Genomic DNA, 21,365 nt, shown 5'->3' with positions numbered 1-21,365 from the left:
TAACTTTAACATTTCTTCATTCTCTTCAGTCTTGTGTTTATTATTAAACTTGAATGAATTTCACTTTTGATTTTTTCACAAAATGCTTTGTGTTTGTTCTCTCCTTCTCCAGATTTTAGGGCAAAAAAGTTAATAGATGAAAAAGAAGCCTTATTAGAGCAGGTAAGGTATCTGTGTGTGTGTGTGTGTGTGTGTGTGTGTGTGTGTGTGTGTGTGTGTTGGGAAGCTGCAGCAGAGAATGCAGATAAGTGGCAGCAAGTGAGGCAGGCTGGAGGAGGAGAAGAGATGGGTTGGGCAGGGATGGGTTGGGAAGCAAGTGGAGAGAAAGGAGAGATTTTGCAGGCTGGTGAGACTTTAAAGAATTGAGGGCATAGGTGCAAGTTGGAGAAGAGTGAGGGCAAGTTGATTAGGGGAGAGGGGCCAACTTGGTAGAGCGACAGGTGTGACAAGCAGAGGGAGGGTAACAAATGGAAGGATAGGGAGGTAAGGAGCACGAGAGGAGATTGGAAAAGTGAGAGTGACGTAAGAGGGAAAGGTGGCTGAGCTAGAGGAGGGGATAAAGAAGCAAAGGAAGGTTTTCTTGCTGTACTGGATGTTTCTTACATTTCTGCACATTGGGTAGTGTGATGGATCAAATGCATCCCCAGAGCTTGTTTTCAAATTAAGTCTGAGTTGACAGGATGAATGGTTGACAGGATGAATGCTGCTGTTAGTCTACTGCTTGTGAAGGTGAAAGTACAGCCAGTCAAACGATGAAGAAAGCAGCAGAATGTCGCATTATAAGGAAGAGAAAGTGACTTCTAAGACTGAGACAGAAGCAGTCAGATCTCTGATCCAGATAGCTGTTTCGTGTTTGTGTTCAGATCTAGCCTGTGCAGTTTTTACTTCCTTCCATACTGAATCAGTCTTTTCCACATCAGATTAAAAAATTAAAAGCACAACTGGATGAGAGAACCAAGAATGGAAAAGTGGAGAAGGCAGAGTCCGGTGACACCATTTTGGAAAATGGGACAGATGTACAAGTGATTGAAATGCAAAGTAAGCTTTGATTTCCTATCATCCACCATACATGTGTAAGTGTGCAGAGTAACTGTATGTGTCTATGTATACAATCCCAGCCTGTGTTCATTTTATCAATGACTCTTCTCAGAACTGCACTATTGTCCCAATCCAGTGAACTCTATTGGTTTCTGCTTACTGTGACCAACCATGAGAGTGACGCCAGATTCCTGGCATTTAAGATCAGTGCCTGCTCAATTCATAGATTCATACAGAATAGAAAAGGCCTATCAGCCCATCAAGTCTGCATTGACATTACTACCACTAAAAGTGCCTTAGTCCCAATTTCCTGCACTTGTTCCATATCCTTGAAGATTATGACATTTGAAGTACTCATCCGATTATCTTTTAAAGGTTATAAGGTTTCTAGCCAGATAGTAGATTGTAGCTAGAAAATAGTTGGTTAGCTACCATCAGTTCTGAGGAAGGCTCACTGGACTCGAAACATTAACTCTGATTTCTGTCCACAGGTGCTGTCAGACTTGCTGAGCTTTTTCAGCAGTTTCTGTTTTTGTGGCCTAACTAAAGTTCCATGCAGCTGTAAAATGACTTACCAATTTTTATACTCTATGCCAGGGCCGATGAAGGCAAGCATACCATATGTCTTAATGATCACCTCATCCACTTGTGTGGCCACTTCCAAGGAACTGTGGACCTGCATGACTAGATCCCTTTGTATGTTGATACCACTAAGGGTTCTGCCATTTACTGTACATTTCCCTTCTGCATGAGATCTTCCAAAGTTACTGGATTTAGTTGCTACCGTAATTGCTCTTGAAAAGGTGGCAGTGAACGATGTTATTGAAAGGTAGAGTCTATGTGGCGTACGTACACTGTTAGGAAAAGAGTTCTAGGATTGTGACCCAGCAACAATGAAGGAACTGTAATTAGTTCCAACGAAGAATAGTGTGTGACTTGGAGATGAGCATGCTAGTGGTTGCGGTCCTATGCATTTGCTGCCCTTGTCCTAGTTGGTAAAGATCACAGGCTTGGAAGGTCATGTTGAAGGAGCCTATTTGAGTTACTACAGTGTATTTTAGAGATGGTACACTGCTGCCACTGTACATTGGTGATGGAAGGAGTGAATGTTGAAGCTGGTGGATGGGCTGCTGCGTCCTGTCTAATGTCAAGCTTCTTGAGTATTTTTGGAGCTGCAGTCACCCAGGCCAGTAAACAGTATGCCATCACAATCCTGATTTATGCTGCATAAATAGTAGGCAGGCAATGGAGAGTAAAGAACTGAGTTACTTGCCACTGAATTCCTAGCCTCTAACCTGCTTTGTATGGCTAGTGCAGTTCAGTGAAGGGTCCCCACCTAAAATGTCGACTCTCCTGTTCCTCTGATGCTGCCTAACGTGCCTAACGTTCCTCCAGCTCCACACTGTATTGACTGTGTTAACTCCCATGATGTTGGTTGGTGGGGAATTCAGCGATAGTAATGGTAACGCTGTTGTGAGAGATGATCATTGCCTGGGACTTCTGTGACACAGGTTACTTGCCATTTACCAGCCTAAGCATGAATGTTGTCCAGGTGTTGGTGCATCTGGGTGTCTGAGTAGTGGCAATTAGAACTGATCATTGTATAATCATCAGCATATATCCCCATATCTGATCTTATAATGATGGACTGAAGGTCATTGATGGAGCTGAAGATGATGATTGGGCCTAAGGATTTTTTAAAAAATTCTCTCATGGGACATGGGCTTTGCTGGCTTTCCAGCATTTATTGCTCATCCCTGTTGACCCCCAGAAGGTGGAGGTAAACTGCCTTCTTGAACTGTTGCAATCCATATGCTATAGATTTACCTACAATGTTGTTAGGGAGAGAACTCCAGGATTTTGACCTAGCGACCTTGAAGGAACAGTGACATGTTTCCAAGTCAGGATGGTGAGTGGCTTGGAGGGGAACTTGCAGGTATTGGTGTTCTGATGTATCTGCTGCCCTTGTCCTTGTAGATGGTAATGATCCTGGGCTTGGAAGGTGCTGTCTAAGAAGCCTTGGTGCATTTTTGCAGTTCATTTAATAGATGATAGCAGTGTATACACTGCTGGTATTGAGCATCAGTGGTGGAGGAAGTGGATGCTTGTGGATGTGGTGCAAATCAAGCAGTTTGCTTTGTCCTGGGTGGAGTCAAGCTTAAGTGTTGTTGAAGCTGCACCCATCCAGCCAAGTGAGGAGTACTCTATCACACTTATGACTTGCGTCTTGTAGATGATTAACAGGTTTTGGGGAGTGAGTTTTTCGCTGCAATATTCCTAGCCTCTGACCTGCTCTTGTAGCCACTATATTCATCTGGTGAGCTCAGTTGAGTTTCCGGTCAATGGTAAGCCCGGGGATGTTGATGGTAACACTATTAAAGTCAAGGGTCAGTGGTTAGATTATTTCTTATTGGATATGGTCATTGCCTGACATTTGTGTGGCACGTATGTTAATTACCACTTGTCAGCCCAAGCCTAGATATTGTCCAGGTCTTGTGCATTTGAACATGGATTCATTCAATATCTGAGGAGCCACGAATGGTGCTGAATATCGGCAAACATACATGTACACACTCTGACTTTATGATGGAGGGAAAATCATTGATGAAGCAACTGAAGATTGTTGGGTCCACGGTACTATCCTCAGACGTCTGACCTCCAATAATGACAACTATCTTTAAATGTGCATGTATGATTCCAATCAGCAGATCGTTTGTCCCCTGATTCTCACTGATACCAGACTTGCTAGGGATCCATGATGCCACACTCGATAAAAAGCGGCATTGATGTTAAGGTATGTCAGTCTCACCTCACCTCTGAAATTCAGTACTTTTGTCCATGTTTGAACTATGGTCATGAAGTCAGGAGTTGAGAGACCCTGGCAGAACATAAGATGGGCATCAACAAACTGTTTCTTGAAAGCAGGTGCTGCTTGATAGCACTGTTGATGACATCTTCCATCACTTTACTGATACAGTAAGTCACCGGGTTGGGTTTGTCCTGCTTTTTGTGCACAGGACATAGCTGGGCAATTTTCCATATTGTTGAGTTGATTCCAGTGTTGTAGCTGTACCGGGACAGATCAGCTACAGGTGTGGCACGTTCTGGAGCACAAGTGGAATACCGCCTGCAATTCTGGACTCCCTGCTATAGGAAGGAAGTTGTGAAACTTGAAAGGGTTCAGAAAAGATTTACAAAAATGTTGCCAGGGTTGGAGGGTTTAAGCTATAGGGAGAGGCTGAATAGGCTGTGGCTATTTTCACTGGACTATCTGAGGCTGAGTGGTGACCTTATAGAGGTTTATAAAATCATGCGGAGCATGGATAGGATAAGTTGACAACGTCTTTTCCCTGGGGTTGGGGAGTCCAGAACTAGAGGGCATAGGTTTAAGGTGAAAGGGGAAAGATTTAAAAGGGACCTAAGAGGCAACCTTTTCATGCAGAGGGTAGTGAGTGTATGGAATGAGCTGCCAGAGGAAGTGATGGAGGCTGGTACAATTACAACATTTAAAAGGCATCTGGATGGGTATATGAATAAAAAAGGTTTTGGAGGGTTATGGGCCAAATGCTGGCAAATGGGATTAGATTTATTTAGGATATCTCGTCGGCATGGATGAGTTGGACCGAAGAGTCTGTTTTCATGCTATACATCTCTGTGATTCTATGACTCCTAAGTCTTCAGTACTATCACCATAATGTTGTCAGGGCCCATACTCTTTGCAGTCTCCACTGCCTCCAATCATTTCTTGATATCGTGTGGAATAAATCGAATTGGCTGAAAACTGGCACCTGCGATCCTGAGGACCTCTGGAGGAGGCCAAGATAGATCATCCACTCGGCACTTCTGGCTGAAGATTATTGGGAATGCTTCAGCGTTATCTTTTGCACTGATGTGCTGAGCTCTTCCGTCACTGACGATGGGGATATCTTTGAAGCCACCTCCTCCAGTGACTTGTTTAATTCTCCACCATCATTCATGATTGAATGTGGCAGGACTGCAGAGCTTAGGTCCGATCTTTTGGTCGCAGGATAGCTTAGTTCACTCTATCACTTGCTGCTTATGTTGTTTGGCATGCAAGCATTCCTTTTTGGTAGCTTCATCAAGTTGACATCTCATTTTTTGGTAAGCCTGGTGCTGCTTCTGGCAGCTGCCCTGCACTCTCCACTGAACCAGGGTTGATCGCCTTGTTTGATGGTAATGATTGAGTGAGGGAATTTGCTGGGCCATGATGTTGAAGATTGTGCTGGAGTAGGATTCTGCTACTGTTCATGGCCCACAGTATCTCATGGATGCCCAGTCTTGAGTTGCTAGATCTGTTCAAAGTCTGTCCCATTTAGTGTGGTGACAATGCCACATAACACAATAGAGGGTATTCTCATTGTGAAGGCGGAACCTCATTTCCACAGGACTGTTACCAATGTTGTCACGAGCAGATGCATCTGCAGCCGGCAGATTGGTAAGGATGAGGTCAAGTATGATTTCCCCACCTGCTGGTTCTCTCACCATCTGCAACAGACGCGGTTTAACAGCTATGATATTTAAGACCTGATCAGCTGCTGCCAAGCCACTCTTGGTGGAGCCATACCCTAGATGCCCCCAATTTTTAGTCATTTGATCTGTTCTCAACCTGTTCCATTTAATGTAATTGTAGTGCTTCATCACGTATTTGGGGCGGCATGGTGGCTCAGCGGTTAGCACTGCTGCCTCACAGCGCCAGCAACCCGGGTTCAATTCCGGCCTGTCAGTGTGGTGTTTGCACATTCTCCCCGTGTCTGCATGGGTTTCCTCTGGGTGCTCTGGTTTCCTCCCACAATCCAAAGATGTGCAGGCTAGGTGGATTGGCCATGCTAAATTGCCCATAATGTTTAGGGATGTGGAGATTAGGTGGGTTACAGGGGGATGGGTCAGTGTGGACTTGTTGGGCCGAAGGGCCTGTTTCCACACTGTAGGGATTCTATGATCTATGACTCTACCACTTAAAAGTTGACTCCAGGCTTGGATTACTGTAACTGTTATTTTTTTTTAAAGGAGATGCTAACAGACAAATCAGTGAATACAAGTTTAAACTCACTAAAACTGAACAGGAAATAACTGCGCTGGAACAAAATGTAAGTATTTAATAATGCTACAACAGAGTGCTTTAGAAAGTATAGAATGGGAAAACACCATTCAGCCCATTTGTCCTACTCCTTCCAAAGCAAATGTAAACTTTGTTACATCATGGTCTCTGTCCACTCATTTACCCTTGCACAAACTCATCTATTGAGAAATCTACCACCCATTTCATCCTGTTTACAGACCAACTGTTTCACCGTAGAATTTGTCCACTTATTTAGTGTCCTTCTGCAACCAATGCTCACTCCTTCATCTTGGACTCTCTCTACCTATACATTTAATCTCCTTCTGAATGGCCCTTCTAAGCTATTGTGCTTTCTGATCTTTTAGTTGAATTTTAGAGTTGTGTTTGGAAAATAGTAGAGGTGTGTCAATGACATTATGCAAGGCTGAGTTAGATAGACTTCTAATTGTCAAGGGGTCAAGCACTATATGGACAGGTCGGAAAGTGGATTTAAAACCGCAACCAGATGCTAATGACCTTATTTAATGGAAAGCAGGCATGGCAGGCTGAATCATCTTATATTACACCTAAATCCTATGTGGCATTTCAACAGCACAGTGTAATTGGGATTTTACGCTTGGGTCCTTGGCTGAGCCACAACCTTATCTTTCATAAATTATGATACAAGTCATTCTTCCGCAATAGTTTCATAAACCAGGGCTCTGCCTATCCCAGAAATAACTGCACACTCTTCTGTTTAGCGTCTAGGTGAAAGCACTGTTCCATCATATAGAAACACAGGATTTAGGAGTAGTATAAGATGATTCAGCCTGCCATGCCTGCTTTCCATTAAATAAGGTCATTAGCATCTGGTTGCGGTTTTAAATCCACTTTCCGACCTGTCCATATAGTGCTTGACCCCTTGACAATTAGAAGTTTTTCTAACTCAGCCTTGCATAATGTCAATGACACAACTCTACTATTTTCCATATTTCCATATAGGAGATGCCACATTTGCCTTTCCTATGATTCAGGCAGATGTTTAAAAATCCTATGGCATTGTTTCCAGGAGCAAAGAGTCCTTGCAGGGTGCTGCCATTCTCCCATGATTCTCAGCACCTAAAATTAACTAACTCATCAATTTACCTCATTACTCATGCCAGTATTTGTCCACACAATAATCGTCTAACCTCCTGCCAAATAACTCATTACGTGGAGCTCAGAGATGGTTGTCACTATGCAACATGATTGTCAATAATGATGTTTATAAGTACATTCACTTTTCCACCCTTTCTTTGGAAATTTTTTTAATTGTTTTGTCCTTTCTTGGGGGGGGGGTGGGCAATATTTCAGATTATGCGACTTGAAAGCCAGGTATTACGTTACAAGACAGCAGCAGAAAATGCAGAAAAAGTAGAAGATGAACTTAAAGCTGAGAAGCGCAAGCTCCAAAGAGAGGTAAGGCAAACTGATCGACTGAGGCTTCAATGATCTCGATTGCAGAATATAAATTACCACAAAATTCTTTTGCTATTTGTAGTTGAGCCTGAACTTTTTAAAAAAAATGTAAGTAATTTGTTGACTTTTTTTTGATCATTAAGCTGACTACCTGTGAAATCTGGAACTTTGTATCTTCTCAAAAGTCCTCCAGTGCCTCACTGGATGACACTGTCACACAGACAACAAATGTTCTGGTTTGACTTGCAGGTTGTACTGTCTTGGCTCTTGGGGATGCAAGGATGTGGGATTGATGGTACAGTTGCCATCAGACATGAAAAGATTTGTAAAGTGGTCAAAGGTTACTTTAAGGTAAACAGCCAGAGGTTGTTTCCACTGTGGGATGAAATGAAAATGAAAGATCATGAATGGAGGAAAATCACAATAAAAATGAACAGGTGCTTAGGATAATTTTACTTGAGCAGAACTAGTTGAAAATATAGAAATCTCATTCAAAAATGCAGTTACCTGCTAAAATCTAAAACAAATATGGAAAGGTAAGGGAGAACAAAACAGTGGGATTAGATGTGGGAATTTCAAAAGGTGTTGACAGTCTGTTTCTGTACTGTGACAGATTGTGATTTTATGAAATAAAAACAAGTGATAACAGCAGGTTTGTAGATGGTATCGAGTCGGCATTGATGGTGAAGGCGGTGGCTGGGGTGCCAATAAAGTGGGAGTTTCTTGAGTATTGTTGGAAAGAGAGAGATAATGCTTCAGGTCCCTAACCTTTCATTTGAACTGAAAGATATTTCCTTTGGTTCTTTAGTGAGATGTGAGTGTTGCTGGCTAGGCCAGCATTTATTCCTCATTCTTACATGCTCTTTAATAGATGGCGGAGAGCTGCCTCTTGAACCACTGCAGCCCATAGTGTGTAAGTGGAAGGGAGGTCCAGAATTTTGAACCAGCAACAGTGAAGAAATCACAATATCACTTCAAGTCAGGATGGTATGTGACTTGGAGAGGAAATAGTGCTGGTTGTTTCCACATATCTGCTACCTGTGTCCCTCTAGATGGAAGAGGTTATGTTTTTGGAGGTGTTGCCAAAGGAGCCTTGGTGATGTTGCAGTGCATCTTGTAGATGGTATAGAGTGGGCATCGATGGTGAAGGTGGTGACTCGGGTGCCAACCAAGTGGGAGTTTCTTGAGTTTTGTTGGAACTGTATTCATTCAGGCAAGTAAGGAGTATTCAGTTACACTCCTGGCTTGTGCTTTGCAAGTGGTGGGTAGAGTTTGAGGAGTCAGTTATTCTCGGGAGAATTCCTAGCCTCTAATTGCTCTTGTAACTACAGTATTTAATGTGGCAAGTCCAGTTCTGTTTCAGTGGTAACTTCCAGAATGTGGATAGTGATGGAGGCTTCACTGATGCCACTGTAAATCACGTTTGAGATGTAATAGGTTTTAAGCAAACAAACAGAAAAAGTGAGGAGAGCAGGAAATGAAAGGCACGGTCTATGATAATAGGCAGAAGAGATTAAATGACAAAAGTAATGGCACTGCAAAGGGATTGTGATGAGGGATAGGTAAAGAAATCAGTAGGCATAGAGGTATATATAGGAGTGGTAGTAGTGTTGCCAATAGCTACCTATAAAAAAAAGTGGAGGCAGAGGTTACAATCAGAAATTATTGAACTCAATGCTCGGTCTAAAAGGCTGTCAAGTGCTTCCTCAAGGATGAGGTGCTATTTCATGAGCTTCATTAACAGTGTAGGACAGCGAGGTCAAGGTGGAACAAAGAACTAAGATGATGTCTGCAAATGCAGGAATACACTTGCAGATAGTACAGAGGTATTCTTCGATGCTATTCTCAACCTGCAATCAGTTTCCCTATTGCAGAGGCTCCCATTGTGAGCAGTGAATACAGTACACTAAATTCAAAGAAGTAAAAGTAAATCACATGCTACACATAAGAAGAGTTTAGGACCCTGGATGGTGGAAAAAAACTAAGTTTAAAAGAACAGGTGTTGCACCTGCACTTGCATTAGAAGGTACCTCAGAATGGGAGGGTTTTGGGGTGATTGATGAGAAATCCAGAGTGTAATGAGGAAACAGTTCCTTAGAATACTGAAGAGGAAAGGGAAGATGTGCCTGTTGGTAGCAACACATTTGAAGTGACATAAATGTTGGTGCTTCATCTGTTCAATGTGGACACTGGTTGGGGCAGAAGGTGAGGACAAGGGAAATCCTATTATGATTCTGGGAAGAAGTGGATAGGATACCTGTGTCAGAATAGACTTTTTTGGTTTTGATTCAGGCAAGTTAGAGGAAAAAGCTAGATTTTTGGAGCTGTAAACAACTTAGAAGCTGCTCACATGTGAACCTGTCACACAGAAGACAGAGGGTAACAATGGAAGGGTGCATTTCTGAATGGAGGGCTGTGACTAGTGGCGTTCCTCAGGGATCAGTGTTTGGGACCTTTGCAGTTTGTAATATATATAAATGATTTGGAGGAAAATGTAACTGGTTTGATTAGTAAGTTCATGGATGACACAAAGGCTGGTGGAATTGCAGATAGCGATTAAGACCGTCAGAAGATACAGCAGAATATAGTTCGGTTGGTGACTTGGGCAGAGAGATGGCAGATAGAGTTTAATCCAGAAAATGTGAGGTAATGCATTTCAGAAGGTCTAATCCAGATGGAAATTATACAGTAAATGGCAGAACCTTTAAGAGTACTGATAGGCAGAGGGATCTGGGTGTACAGGTACACAGGTCACTGAAAGTGGCAACGCAGGTGGAGAAGGTGGTCAACAATGCATATGGCATGCTTGCCTTTATCGGCCGGGCAATTGAGTTTAAAAATTGGCAGGTAACGTATCAGCTTTATAGAACCTTAGTTAGGTCACATTTGGAATATTGTGTTCAAATCTGGTGACCACACTGCCAGAAGGATGTGGTGGCTTTGGAGAGGGTACAGAAAAGATTTACCAGGCTGTTGCCTGGTATGGAGGGCATTAGCTATGAGGAGAGGTTAGAGAAACTTGGGTTGTTCTCACTGGAATGACGGAGGTTAAGGGGCGACCTGATAGAGGTCTACAAGATTATGAAGGGCATGGACACAGTGGACAGTCAGAAGCTTTTTCCCAGGGTGGAAGAGTCAGTTACTAGGGAGCATTGGTTTAAGGGGCAAGGGGCATGGTTTAAGGGACAAGGGACAAGGTTTAAAGGTGATGTACGAGGCAAGTTTTTTTTACACAGAGGGTGGTGGGTGCCTGGAATTCGCTGCCGGGGAGGTCGTGGAAGCAGATACAATAATGACTTTTAAAGGGCATCTTGACAAATACATGAATAGGATGGGAATAGAGGGATATGGTCCCTGGAAGGGTCGGGGGTTTTAGCTGTGATGGACAGCATGTTGGTGCAGGCTTGGAGGGCTGAAGGGCCTGTTCCTGTGCTATAATTTTCTTTGTTCTTTGATATTGCCTCCTGTCAGGTCCGCTCCGCACAGGATAAAATCGAGGAGCTGGAAATGAGCAACAGTCATCTAACAAAGAGGCTGGAAAAGATGAAAGCCAACCGGAGTGCTCTGTTATCACAGCAGTAGAAGACCCACTTCCAAGAGACCAACTCTCGGGTCTGGCTGCCTTTTATGGGAACTCGCTTTTTTAAAGTTATCAATGAGACGCTTCACTGTTACCACATACACATTGCTGAGGAGGAAAAAACGGAAAAAATTGCACATGTTTCTGACTCACCACTTACGCATTTTCTTTACAAGGCTTCCAATTCAACACTTCCAACACAGACACAATAGGCCATATGGCCTATGTACTATCTCATTTCTACAATGTATGATTCCATTAGCAAACAATAGCTTTGCTTTAACAAGGGACTTGGTTTCAAATGTATGATTTGTGCGGTGGTTAAGTTTATGAACTGAAGAAATTCAGGGAACATGAGATCACTATCCACCATGGCAGTTTGAGAATTTGGATTCCACTTAAAATATCTTTAAATAAAAAACCTGATCCTAGTACAAGCGATCATGAAGCTGTGGGATTGTTGTAGAAATCCAACTGATTGAGTCAGTTTAGACAAGGAAATTTGTTGAGCAGTTTATATGTAACTCTAGTCCCATAGCAATGTGGTTTGATGTTTCTCTATCTCTTGAAATAGCCTAGCAATCCACTCAGATGCCACTTCCTTCTCAGTGCAACTGGAAAGGGGAAATAAATGCTAGCCTTACCAGAATCCAAAGAAATAATTCAAAACAAAATGGACATATGAGCATTACATTGAATATCTTTGTTCATCACTGCTGTTGTCACTAAATATTTATTGGTAGGGAGTGATAAAAAGTCAGTGAGGAGCAAACACACTCAGGGGTTGTGTGTACTCTCAAAACCCACAGTGTTTATTTTTATATTAATACTTTAGCTTTACATTGCCAATGATTTCTGTCTCAAGATCACCGTAAAACACAGTTAACAGGAAGAAGGTGCAGACTAAATCACACTTTGTCTCAAAGAATAATCAAATCAGATCTTGTGAATGCATGCCAGAAAGTGGGAGTGAGGAGGGAGAGGGTTGTTGGGCTAAATTGACCACCTGAATTCTGAATATACCGTAACAGTATTAAAGCCCACTTTAAATAAAATCTCGGGGTAGGCAAAAGCCTAGTGGTATTCTTGCTTGACTATTAATCCAGAGATCCAGGTAATGTTCTGGGGACCTGGGTTCAAATCTTGCCACAGCATATTGTGGAATTTGAATTCAATAATAATCTGGAAATAAGAGTCTAATGGTGACCATGAAACCATTGTCGATTGTCAGGAAAAACCAATCTGGTTCACTAATGTCCTTTAGAGAAGGAAATCTGCCATCCTTACCTGGTCCAGCCTACATGTGATTCCAGACCTACAGCTACATGGCTGATTCTTAACTGCCCTCTGGGCAATAAATACTGGCCTAGCTAGTGATGCCCACATCCCATTAATGAATAAAAAAGTGCACTAATTGAGGGTCAACAAATTCAGATGATGCTGACTTTTACTGATTATGTTTCTTTTTCAGTTCTGCCACATGACTACTTGAATTTTGTCTTGTGAAACAAAATGGTTAATGGTTCTTACCTTTTAACTAGATAAGCACAAAAGCAGTGGAGAGAAGAGGAGACAGTTGTATTCCAGCTTTTGATGCCTTCTTTTGTATGACTGTAACAGAAGTTGAGTTTCTGGTGTGATAGGGAAAAGAAGGGAATATTGTGTTAAGGAAGAATCAACTGTCATTATTGCAGTGATGTTAGTAATATTTTGGCTAAGTTTATCCAGTACTCAGTGACTTTCAAAGCAGAATATGGAGAGGATGTTGTGGGGTTTTACTGAAACTCACCAGTAAACGATGCAAGCGATACGGGGGGTAATGAGGTTGATCTTTGAGATCTAGAGTGATGAATTTCTGTTCTTTTCCAAAAGAACTTGGGGTTGTCTCTCTCTCCCTGTCCTCACACTTGACAAACTGAAGGGCCAGCAGCATTTTGTAAAGGTGTTCTGCTGTGTTTAAAAAAAAAAGCAAGCACTTCTTGCTTCAGCACATTATTGTAATGTATTTATGCTCAAGGAACTAAATTATTTTGGAAGCATTAATTAATGGAAAGTGCTTCAACAAGTGAAAATTGTTTCTCCGTAATGGAAAATGGCAACAATAAGAAGTAGTTAAATCAGGAAATCCGGAAGCCAGTCCAGGGAGATATATAAAGAAAACTATATATACTATAGCTTTTAATTACTTTTCACATGTTGTACATGAGCATTTTTTTTTGTTCTCCAGGACAGAATGTAGCTCAGGCAGCAAACTGGGCTTTTTTTCTTTTCTTGAACCTGTTGCAGTCTCAGCTTTAAGAGGATGTGTTGAGAGTGTTCTGTTGGGGGATTGAAACTATTGGGAGATCTGCTGTGATGTACTAATCAGCAGTTACAACAAGACACCAATGTATTTAAGGTGACACTACATTCTCAAGCTAATAAAACGTTTTAGAGATGGTGCCATTTTTCAATGATAGATTGATGTTGTTAATTGTACCATTGATATAGTGTCAGTACACTTCAGTTTCTCTGCAGATCACATAAATCTTTGACAATGACGTAAAGCCAGGTCTTTCATCCTTCAAACTTGGGTTCAAATTCATTGGGTTACATCTCTTTTGTCCACCAGATTCACTCTGGTAACTCAAGTTGATACTTCAGAGAAGCATTACTGGAGTGAGAGGTTTACTCTGTGTCCAACTTATGCATTATTTGCCCTTGTGTGCTTAACTGGATCCCTGGAATGACAGGTTTGGACATAGATCATGCGGTCATTCCTTGTTTTGTTACTGTCACTCTGTGACTCACTTTAATGAATTCAAAATCCAGGTTAAATTAATCCAGTCTGTTAGCATCTTAATAATAAAGTAGTTTCTTTACCACCCTTCCCAATCTTCCAGTTTCCTTCAACATACTGTCCATGTTCTCCTTTCTCTCTGGTCATTTTTTTCAGCTTTTGTTCATCTGGATATTCCACTCTGGTATCTTCTCTTTGCATATTATACATCTACTCACTTCTGTGCGTTATACTTCTGATTATTTCTCTGCTGTTTCTTTTCCAAATTTCTTCTTCATGATCCACACACACTTTTACCTCTTGAAGTTATGCACATGTCCATTTTATACTGTACATATGCTCATTTTGTTTTGTATGTTTTTGCAAGTCCAGTACCCTCCACAAACTGGTCTTGTGTTTATCATGTTTATAGTCGGGTCTTATACTCTCTGTATATTGTGTTCTAGGCCATTGCCCTCTACATGTTATACATCTAACCATTTCCTACTATACGACGTGCATGCACCCTTACCTGGGTGGGAGCATTTAAGCGGCTACTAGATAGGCATATGGATGATAGTATAAGGTAGGGGTGGAGGTTAGATAGACCTTAGGATTAAGGTAAAAGTTCGGCACAACGTTGTGGGCCGAAAGGCCTGTACTGTTCTATGTTCTATGATCCCGTCCGGGCATTCATTTTTCAGCCGCGCGATTTGCTCCTTCCTCGAGCCTCTTCTGTCTGCGTGCCGGTGGCGGGAACATCAGGTGACGTAGTGGAGTGACGGGAGTTCTGAACCAACGGAAGTTCGGCTCGCTTTGCTGCTGAGCCAATGGGGTTTGAGGTGGGAGCGATGCCTGTCGCCTAACGTTTGGCGCGTGGTGGGGAGGTCGGCGGTTAACGGTCAAGTACTTGGGCAGGGTGAGAGGAATGGTCGATGGTGAGTTGAGAGCCTGTCTTCTCAGGTGAAAAAAAAAACAAGACCTGCGGGAGCTAGAAGTTTTGCCTCGAGAGTTTACACTTTTCCATATTAAGAAGAACCCTTGTGATTTTCTGTCGAGAATTTGGGTCCTCTGGATCTTTATGCGGTGATGTATACAGTTTGCGTTAAATAATGCTGAGTATTGATAATGTTGCATGCCTTCTCTGTCTCTCAACCCCCTTACACCCCACATCCCATCATCTTGTCATCATTTCCAATAAATAAGTATATTGCTTAGGTTTAGGCAGGGCGAACAAACTGGCTTAATTGGTATTATTGCCATCATCTCCAGGATCATTGTTTTCTGCTGCATAGTTCTCAGCTCAGGTGTTTCAAAGATGTTTAATGGAGCGAGTGGTTCCTGAGGGGCCAAGGGTCAGGATGCTCAGTTAGGTTCTTGTGTTGTGGAATTGAGCCAGGTGGCCCGGGTTCGAGTTCCACCTGCTCCAGACGCCAATATTAACCTCTCTGAACGTGTTGATTAGACAATATCTCAGAATAACCTGTCAGTGGTTCTGATTTTGTAGCTGGGGAAATTGGACAGCGATTACAGCAGACTGTTGTAGAAGAGATGTTCAGTTCTCTGAACATTCAGAGACCATATAAACATGGTTGTCTGCTCCATGAACTACTAGGTTTGTTCGTTTTTGTTTGATTTGTCATTTCAGTGTACACCATCAATGGTAGATCTAGAATATGAAATGAATTATAGGAAGCTAATTTCTGTATGAGATCTCTGGATGAGAATATCTATGGTGCATTCAGTTAGTGACAGATCCTCAACGTTTTTTGTTTGGTTATAAGTAGTGTTGCTCAAATATTGCCAATAGGTCCAAAATGCAAGAAAGTATTGATGTGCAATGTCAGTGCAAAGGCCATGTGAGAGAAAAGGGGCAGCTCGCTCATCCCAATCACTCATGACATCACAGAATCAGACTGGGTTCTGTATGCATGTCATGAATCGTTGTCATCATTATCTATTGAGTTTTTGTAGGAACAAGCAAAAGTATGTGGGGAAGGAACAGTAAGCATGTCGTTTATGGGTTCATTTTCTCTGCCAAGTAGTGAGAACCACTTATCTTAAGGGACCTGCTTGGACTGAAATCTCACAACATTTGGTTGTATTGGCCGTACATTAGCTCCTGTACAAGTACTGCCATTTCTATTGCTGTAATTTGATAGTTCTGCACATGTACTGTTAGTTGAGAAAATGATAAATTGGATTGAAAATGGCATTGACTTGAAAGCTTTGTTCATTTCTCTTGTAGCAATGTACCGTTCTGTTAGTTTGCCTCTATCTGCATGACGTAGAGCTGACTATGATGGTGTGGTTCGTGATTCCTTTGTCATCGCTTTCTATCTGATCCTTCTCCATATTGATGCTGGGCAAGAGTCTACTACCAAGTCCAAAGCGTCTCTGTTAGGAGTATGAATATTTGAGTAAAGTAGTCCCAATGTATTGGAATCTTGTGGATTATGCTGAAAATATCAAAACTGTCATCAAATTTTTCAAGCCCAATGAAGTTTACAAACCATATAGATGAGGCAGTGAACATTTCAGTTGTCGCTAGATCTTGTAGGATGCTTCTGATGGCCTTAAAATTACTCTGTATATGAGTATAATCATTTTATAAAGCCTATTTTGTAATCAATACCTTTTAGACTTCATTCAATAGACTTCAATAAAGAAAGGTGAATTCAGACTCTGAACAGATTTGAGATCTCAGGAACATATGATTGTCTCCTGTCAGATTCTTTCTTTTTCCTACCACTCATTTCTTCTCATGCATGCTTGGTGATTCATCAGGTGCTTCCTCAAGTTTAATATAAATCTCTGATCGACTTCTGTGCTGATATGTCCCACCAGACAGGTTGTATCTTGCAAGTGCTGCAATGTGCTTGATTCTTGGAATCACGCTGTAGAAGAGATGTACATGGCATGGTGGCTCAGTGGTTAGCAATGCTACCTCGCAGCACGAGGGACCCAGGTTTAATTCCACCCTCGGGCAACTGTCTGTGTGGAGTTTGCACATTCTCCCCGTGTCTGCGTGGGTTTCCTCCCACAGTCCAAAGATGTGCAGGCTAGGTGGATCGGCCATGAAATAGCCCGTAGTGTTCAGGGATGTGTAGATTAGATACGTTATAGGGGAATGGGTTTGGGTGGAATACTCTGAGTGTCAGTGTGGACTTGTTGGGCCGTATTGGAAGTCTGAATTTTGGCTTCATTGTACTTGCATGGTAATATACCATAATGCATCCTATTTTGTTGGAATGCAAACGAATGACATTGAAAGGAGAAGAAACCACAGGAACAAGGTGCTACTCTTTGAACAAGCATATTCCCATACAGATTCGTGTACTTTATAGAATGGTTACAACACAGAAGAATGCCATTTAGCCCATCGTTTCTTTGCACGGTATCTGGAAGGGTAATTCATTTAATGCCACTCAATCACCTTCGCATAACTGACCATTCTTCCCTTTGAGATAGCAGCCCATTCCCCTTTTGAATGCCTCAACTAAACCTGCCTCCACCACACTCTGTGGCAGTGCATTCCAGATATTAACCACTTTATGCATAGAAAGTTTTCCTCATATATTGACATTTATTTCATTTACCAGCTAGCCTTAAATCTATGTCTTGTGGTTGTCATTCCTTACACCAATAAGAATGGTTTCTCCCCATTTACTCTGCCCTGTTGTGGATTTGATAGAGGTATTCAAGAATCCTCAAACTTTTCTTTTTTAGGGAGAACAGTTCCAACCTATCAACAGAGCTTAAGTTCTTCATTCCTGGAACAATTCTCGTGAATCTTCAAACTTTCTCAGATGTCTATTATTCCCCAAGTGTGGTGCCCATAACTAGATGCAGCAGTCCTGCAGGAGCTAGAACACTTGTTAACAGGTTTTGTTATTCTCTCATGGCTGTGGTTGAAGCTGGTGAGGCCAGAATTTGTTACCCATCTCAAATTGCCATTGAGAAAGTGTTGCTGAGCTACCTTCTTAAATTGTTACAGACCATACATATAGATACAGTCAGTGCAATTGGGGAGGGTTTTCCAGGATTTTGATTAGTGGCAGTGAAAGAATGGCAATATGGACCATAAGAAAGAGAAGCAAGAGTAGGACCCTTGTTCGATAGGATCATGACTCGTCCAAGAATTTCGCATTTTCACCATAATCCTTGACTTCCCTTTTGATTGATCTATCTATCTATCTCAGCCTTAAATAGATGCAAGGTCAATGTCCTCATTGCTTTCTGTGGCTAGGAGTTCCAAAGACACTCAGTCTTCTAGAGAAGAAATTCCTCCTCATTGCAGTTTTAAATTGGCACCCCATTTTTCTGAGACCATGCTTTCTGGTCCAAGACTCTGATGAAGAGAAATGTCCTCTCAGCATTTACTCTGTCAAGCTCCTTTAAAAATCCTATAAGTTTCCATAAAATGACCTCTCATTTATCTAAAATCCATTGAATAGAGTCCCAATCTGTTTAGCCTTTCTTCAATAAGACGATCCCTCCAGTCCAGGATTGTCCTAGTGAACCTTCTCTGAACTGCCTCCAATTTTAAAAAAAACTTACCTTAAATAGGGGGATCAAAACTGCTCACAGTACTCCAGATGTGGTCTCACCAGCACCTTGTACAGTTGCAGTAACACTTCCCTACTCTTGTACTCCAACTTCCTTGAAATAAGGGCTAACATTCCATTAGCCTTACTGATTACTTACTGCAGCTGTGTACTAACTTTGTCTTTCATGCACAACTACCCCAAAGTCCATAAGACAAAGGAGCAGAAATTAGGCCATTCGGCCCATCGAGTCTACTTCACCATTCAATCATGGCTGATAAGTTTCTCAACTCCATTCTCCCGCTTTCTCCCCGTAACCCTTGATCCCCTTGATAATCAAGAACCTGTCTATCTCAGTCTTAAATGTACTCAATGACCTGGCCTCCACAGCCTTCTGTGGCCGTGAATTCCATAGATTCATCACTCTTTGGCTGAAGAAGTTTCTCTTTATCTCCGTGCTGAAAAGTCTTCCCTTTACTCTTAGGGCTGTGCCCTCGGGCTCTAGTCTCTCCTATCAATGGAAGCATCTTCCCAACATCCACTCTGTACAGGCCATTCAGTTGTCTGTAAGTTTCAATTAGATACCCCCTCACCCTTCTAAACTCCAATGACTATAGTCTCAGAGCCCTGAAATGTTCTCCATACATTAAGCTTTCCATTCCTGAGACAAATTCTCATGAACCTCCTCTGAACCCGCTTCAGAGCCAGTACATCCTTCCTGAGATATGGGGCCCAAAACTGCACACAATACTCCGAATGTGGCCTGACCAGAGCCTTATAAAGCCTCAGTAGTACACCCCTGCTTTTATATTCAAGTCCTCTCAAAATAAATGCCAACATTGCATTTGCCTTCCTGACTACTGACTCAACCTGCAAGTTTACCTTGAGAGAATCTTGGACTAGAACTCCCAACTCTCTTCGCACTTCAGACTTCTGAATTTTCTCCCCATTTAGAAAATAGTTCATGCTTTTATTTTTCTTACCAACATGCATGACCTCATACTTTCCCATGTTGTACTCCATCTGCCACTTCTTTGCCCACTCTCCTAACCTGTCCAAATCCTTCTGCAGCTTCTCCACCTCCTCAATACTACCTGTCCCTCCACCTATCTTTGTATCGCCTGCAAACTTAGCCAGAATGCCCACAGTTCCCTTTTGGTGTTGCAGCTTTCTGCAATTTTTCTCCACTTAAATAACATTTTGTTTTATGTTCTCCCTTCCAAACTGAACAGCTTCATCCTTTCTCACATTATACTCGGTTTGCCAACTTCTTGCTTGTTTAACTGATCAATATCTTGCTGTAAACTTTGTATCCCTCTTGCAACCTGTCTTTCTACCTATTTTAGTGCCATCTGAAAATTTGGCTTCAGTACATTTGCTTCCTTCCTCCAAATTATTAATAAATATTGTAAGCAGTTGCTGATCCCTGTGGAGTCCTGTTGGTCATTGGTTCCTAACCTGAAAAAGGACCTTTTTATCCCCACTCGGTTTCCTGCTCCTGAGCCAATTCTTTATCTATGCCAATATACTGCCTCCACACGATGGAGTCTTATGGCAATCTTTTGTGAGGTACATTGTTGAATGCTTTCTGAAAGTCCAGGTATGTTTACTAGTTTCCCCCTCTATCCACTCTTTTTTGAGAAAGTCTCAAACACTCTAAAATTAGTCGAACACGGTTTCCCTTTCCATGAAGCCATGTTGACTCTGCTTGATTAGGTTATTTTTCCAAATGTTCTGCTATTATGTCCTTCATATTGATTCCAAAACTTTTCCAACAATAGATGTTAGGCTGATTGGCTTATGGTTACCTTTTCTTTTCTTTTTGCTTCCCTCCCTTTTTGAATAGGAATGTCATAGTAGCAGTTTTCCAGTCCTCTGGTATTTCTCCAGAATCCTGCGACTTTTGGAAAATTACAAACAATGCATCCAGTATCTCTGTGGCTACTAGAATCCTAGGGTGCAAGCAATTATAGTCAGTAGACCTATCTGCCTTTAGGCTCATTAGTTCGTCTAATACTGCTACTTTAGTGATGGTACTTAATCCCTCCCCTGTGTTCTTTAGTATTATTGTGTTAGAAAGGGGAGGTCGAACCCCTGTGATAATTAAAATTGAAACAGAAGCCCCCAATCTGTTACGGTGGGAGTAGAGGTCTCCTTCTAATAATTAAACCCAAAACACCCAGAGAAGCTCACCTCACCTTGCTTAATCTATTAAACTGCTACATGGAAGGGAAGGTTAAATGAAAAAGATCCCTGATGTTCACTTCATAGCTAACAAGTAACGATTTATTTATTTAACCCTAACCATGAACAATTTAACAGAACTACTAACAAACCGAACAATTCCCCCCAACTCCTAACCATTCCCAAACTGAACAGAATTGTACTTGTATGCTATTCCAATAAACACAAGTTCCACTTATATAATGCAAGTAGTGAGAAAAAAAATTAAAACTTAGTCTCTAAAAGTTCACACAGAATGTGTCTTCCCGAATGCTCTGCTTCTCCATTGTCTCTCCAGTCATAAGCGCCTTTCTTCCACTGATCCTGCTGTCAGGGATGCTTTCTCTGTGAAGACTGTTAGTTAGAAGTGCCATGGTACCTTTATGGATAAGATGGTACTTTCATAGAGAACTTAGCGATTTCTTGTGAGGGCTAGGTGCTTATTTCTCAGATGGTGGTTCGTTCTCACCCCAATTCTTTTTTCAAAAACCACCTCCTTATATATCTTGGATGACATATAACTTTTCTTAGAATAGCATTGGTCCAAGGATGTCAATACCATCAGATTTAAATTCAATTGGCTTTCAATGGCTAAGGGCTTTGTTTAAATTAATTAGCTGATTCCAGCTAGATGCCAAAACATCAAAACAAGCCTAAGGTTTCCAATCACACAACCAATTGATACATGTTTCAATTTTAGAA

The 21,365-nt window shown here is 41.8% G+C and overlaps 2 protein-coding genes across 8 annotated transcripts in view; both read left to right on the top strand.

The window, feature by feature from the left end:
• LOC109935679 (nuclear mitotic apparatus protein 1-like) overlaps window positions 1-13,593 on the top strand; it is a 123,670-nt gene extending 110,077 nt beyond the window's left edge. Inside the window, exons 15-19 of the mRNA XM_048598681.1 lie at window positions 113-162; window positions 921-1,038; window positions 6,067-6,146; window positions 7,451-7,555; window positions 11,027-13,593. Of these exons, the coding sequence (XP_048454638.1) occupies window positions 113-162; window positions 921-1,038; window positions 6,067-6,146; window positions 7,451-7,555; window positions 11,027-11,137 (464 nt within the window). The 3' untranslated portion in view covers window positions 11,138-13,593. The remainder of the gene's footprint in view (window positions 1-112; window positions 163-920; window positions 1,039-6,066; window positions 6,147-7,450; window positions 7,556-11,026) is intronic.
• Window positions 13,594-14,217: 624 nt separating this feature from the next.
• The window catches only part of rbm44 (RNA binding motif protein 44), a 140,660-nt gene continuing 133,512 nt past the window's right edge, over window positions 14,218-21,365 (top strand). For 4 of the 7 annotated variants that reach the window (XM_048598581.1, XM_048598585.1, XM_048598584.1 and 1 more), the window contains exon 1: window positions 14,218-14,979. In XM_048598581.1, the coding sequence (XP_048454538.1) occupies window positions 14,975-14,979 (5 nt within the window). In that variant the 5' untranslated portion in view covers window positions 14,218-14,974. Of the gene's footprint in view, window positions 15,509-21,365 lie in introns of all 7 variants that reach the window. The other 3 variants (XM_048598588.1, XM_048598583.1, XM_048598582.1) reach the window with 2 other exon arrangements.

The sequence above is a fragment of the Rhincodon typus genome, chromosome 7 (genome assembly GCF_021869965.1).
Source record: "Rhincodon typus isolate 14 chromosome 7, sRhiTyp1.1, whole genome shotgun sequence".
Taxonomy (NCBI): domain Eukaryota; kingdom Metazoa; phylum Chordata; class Chondrichthyes; order Orectolobiformes; family Rhincodontidae; genus Rhincodon; species Rhincodon typus.
The sequence above is the reverse complement of the archived record's forward strand: the minus strand, read 5'-3'. Positions and strand labels throughout refer to the sequence as shown.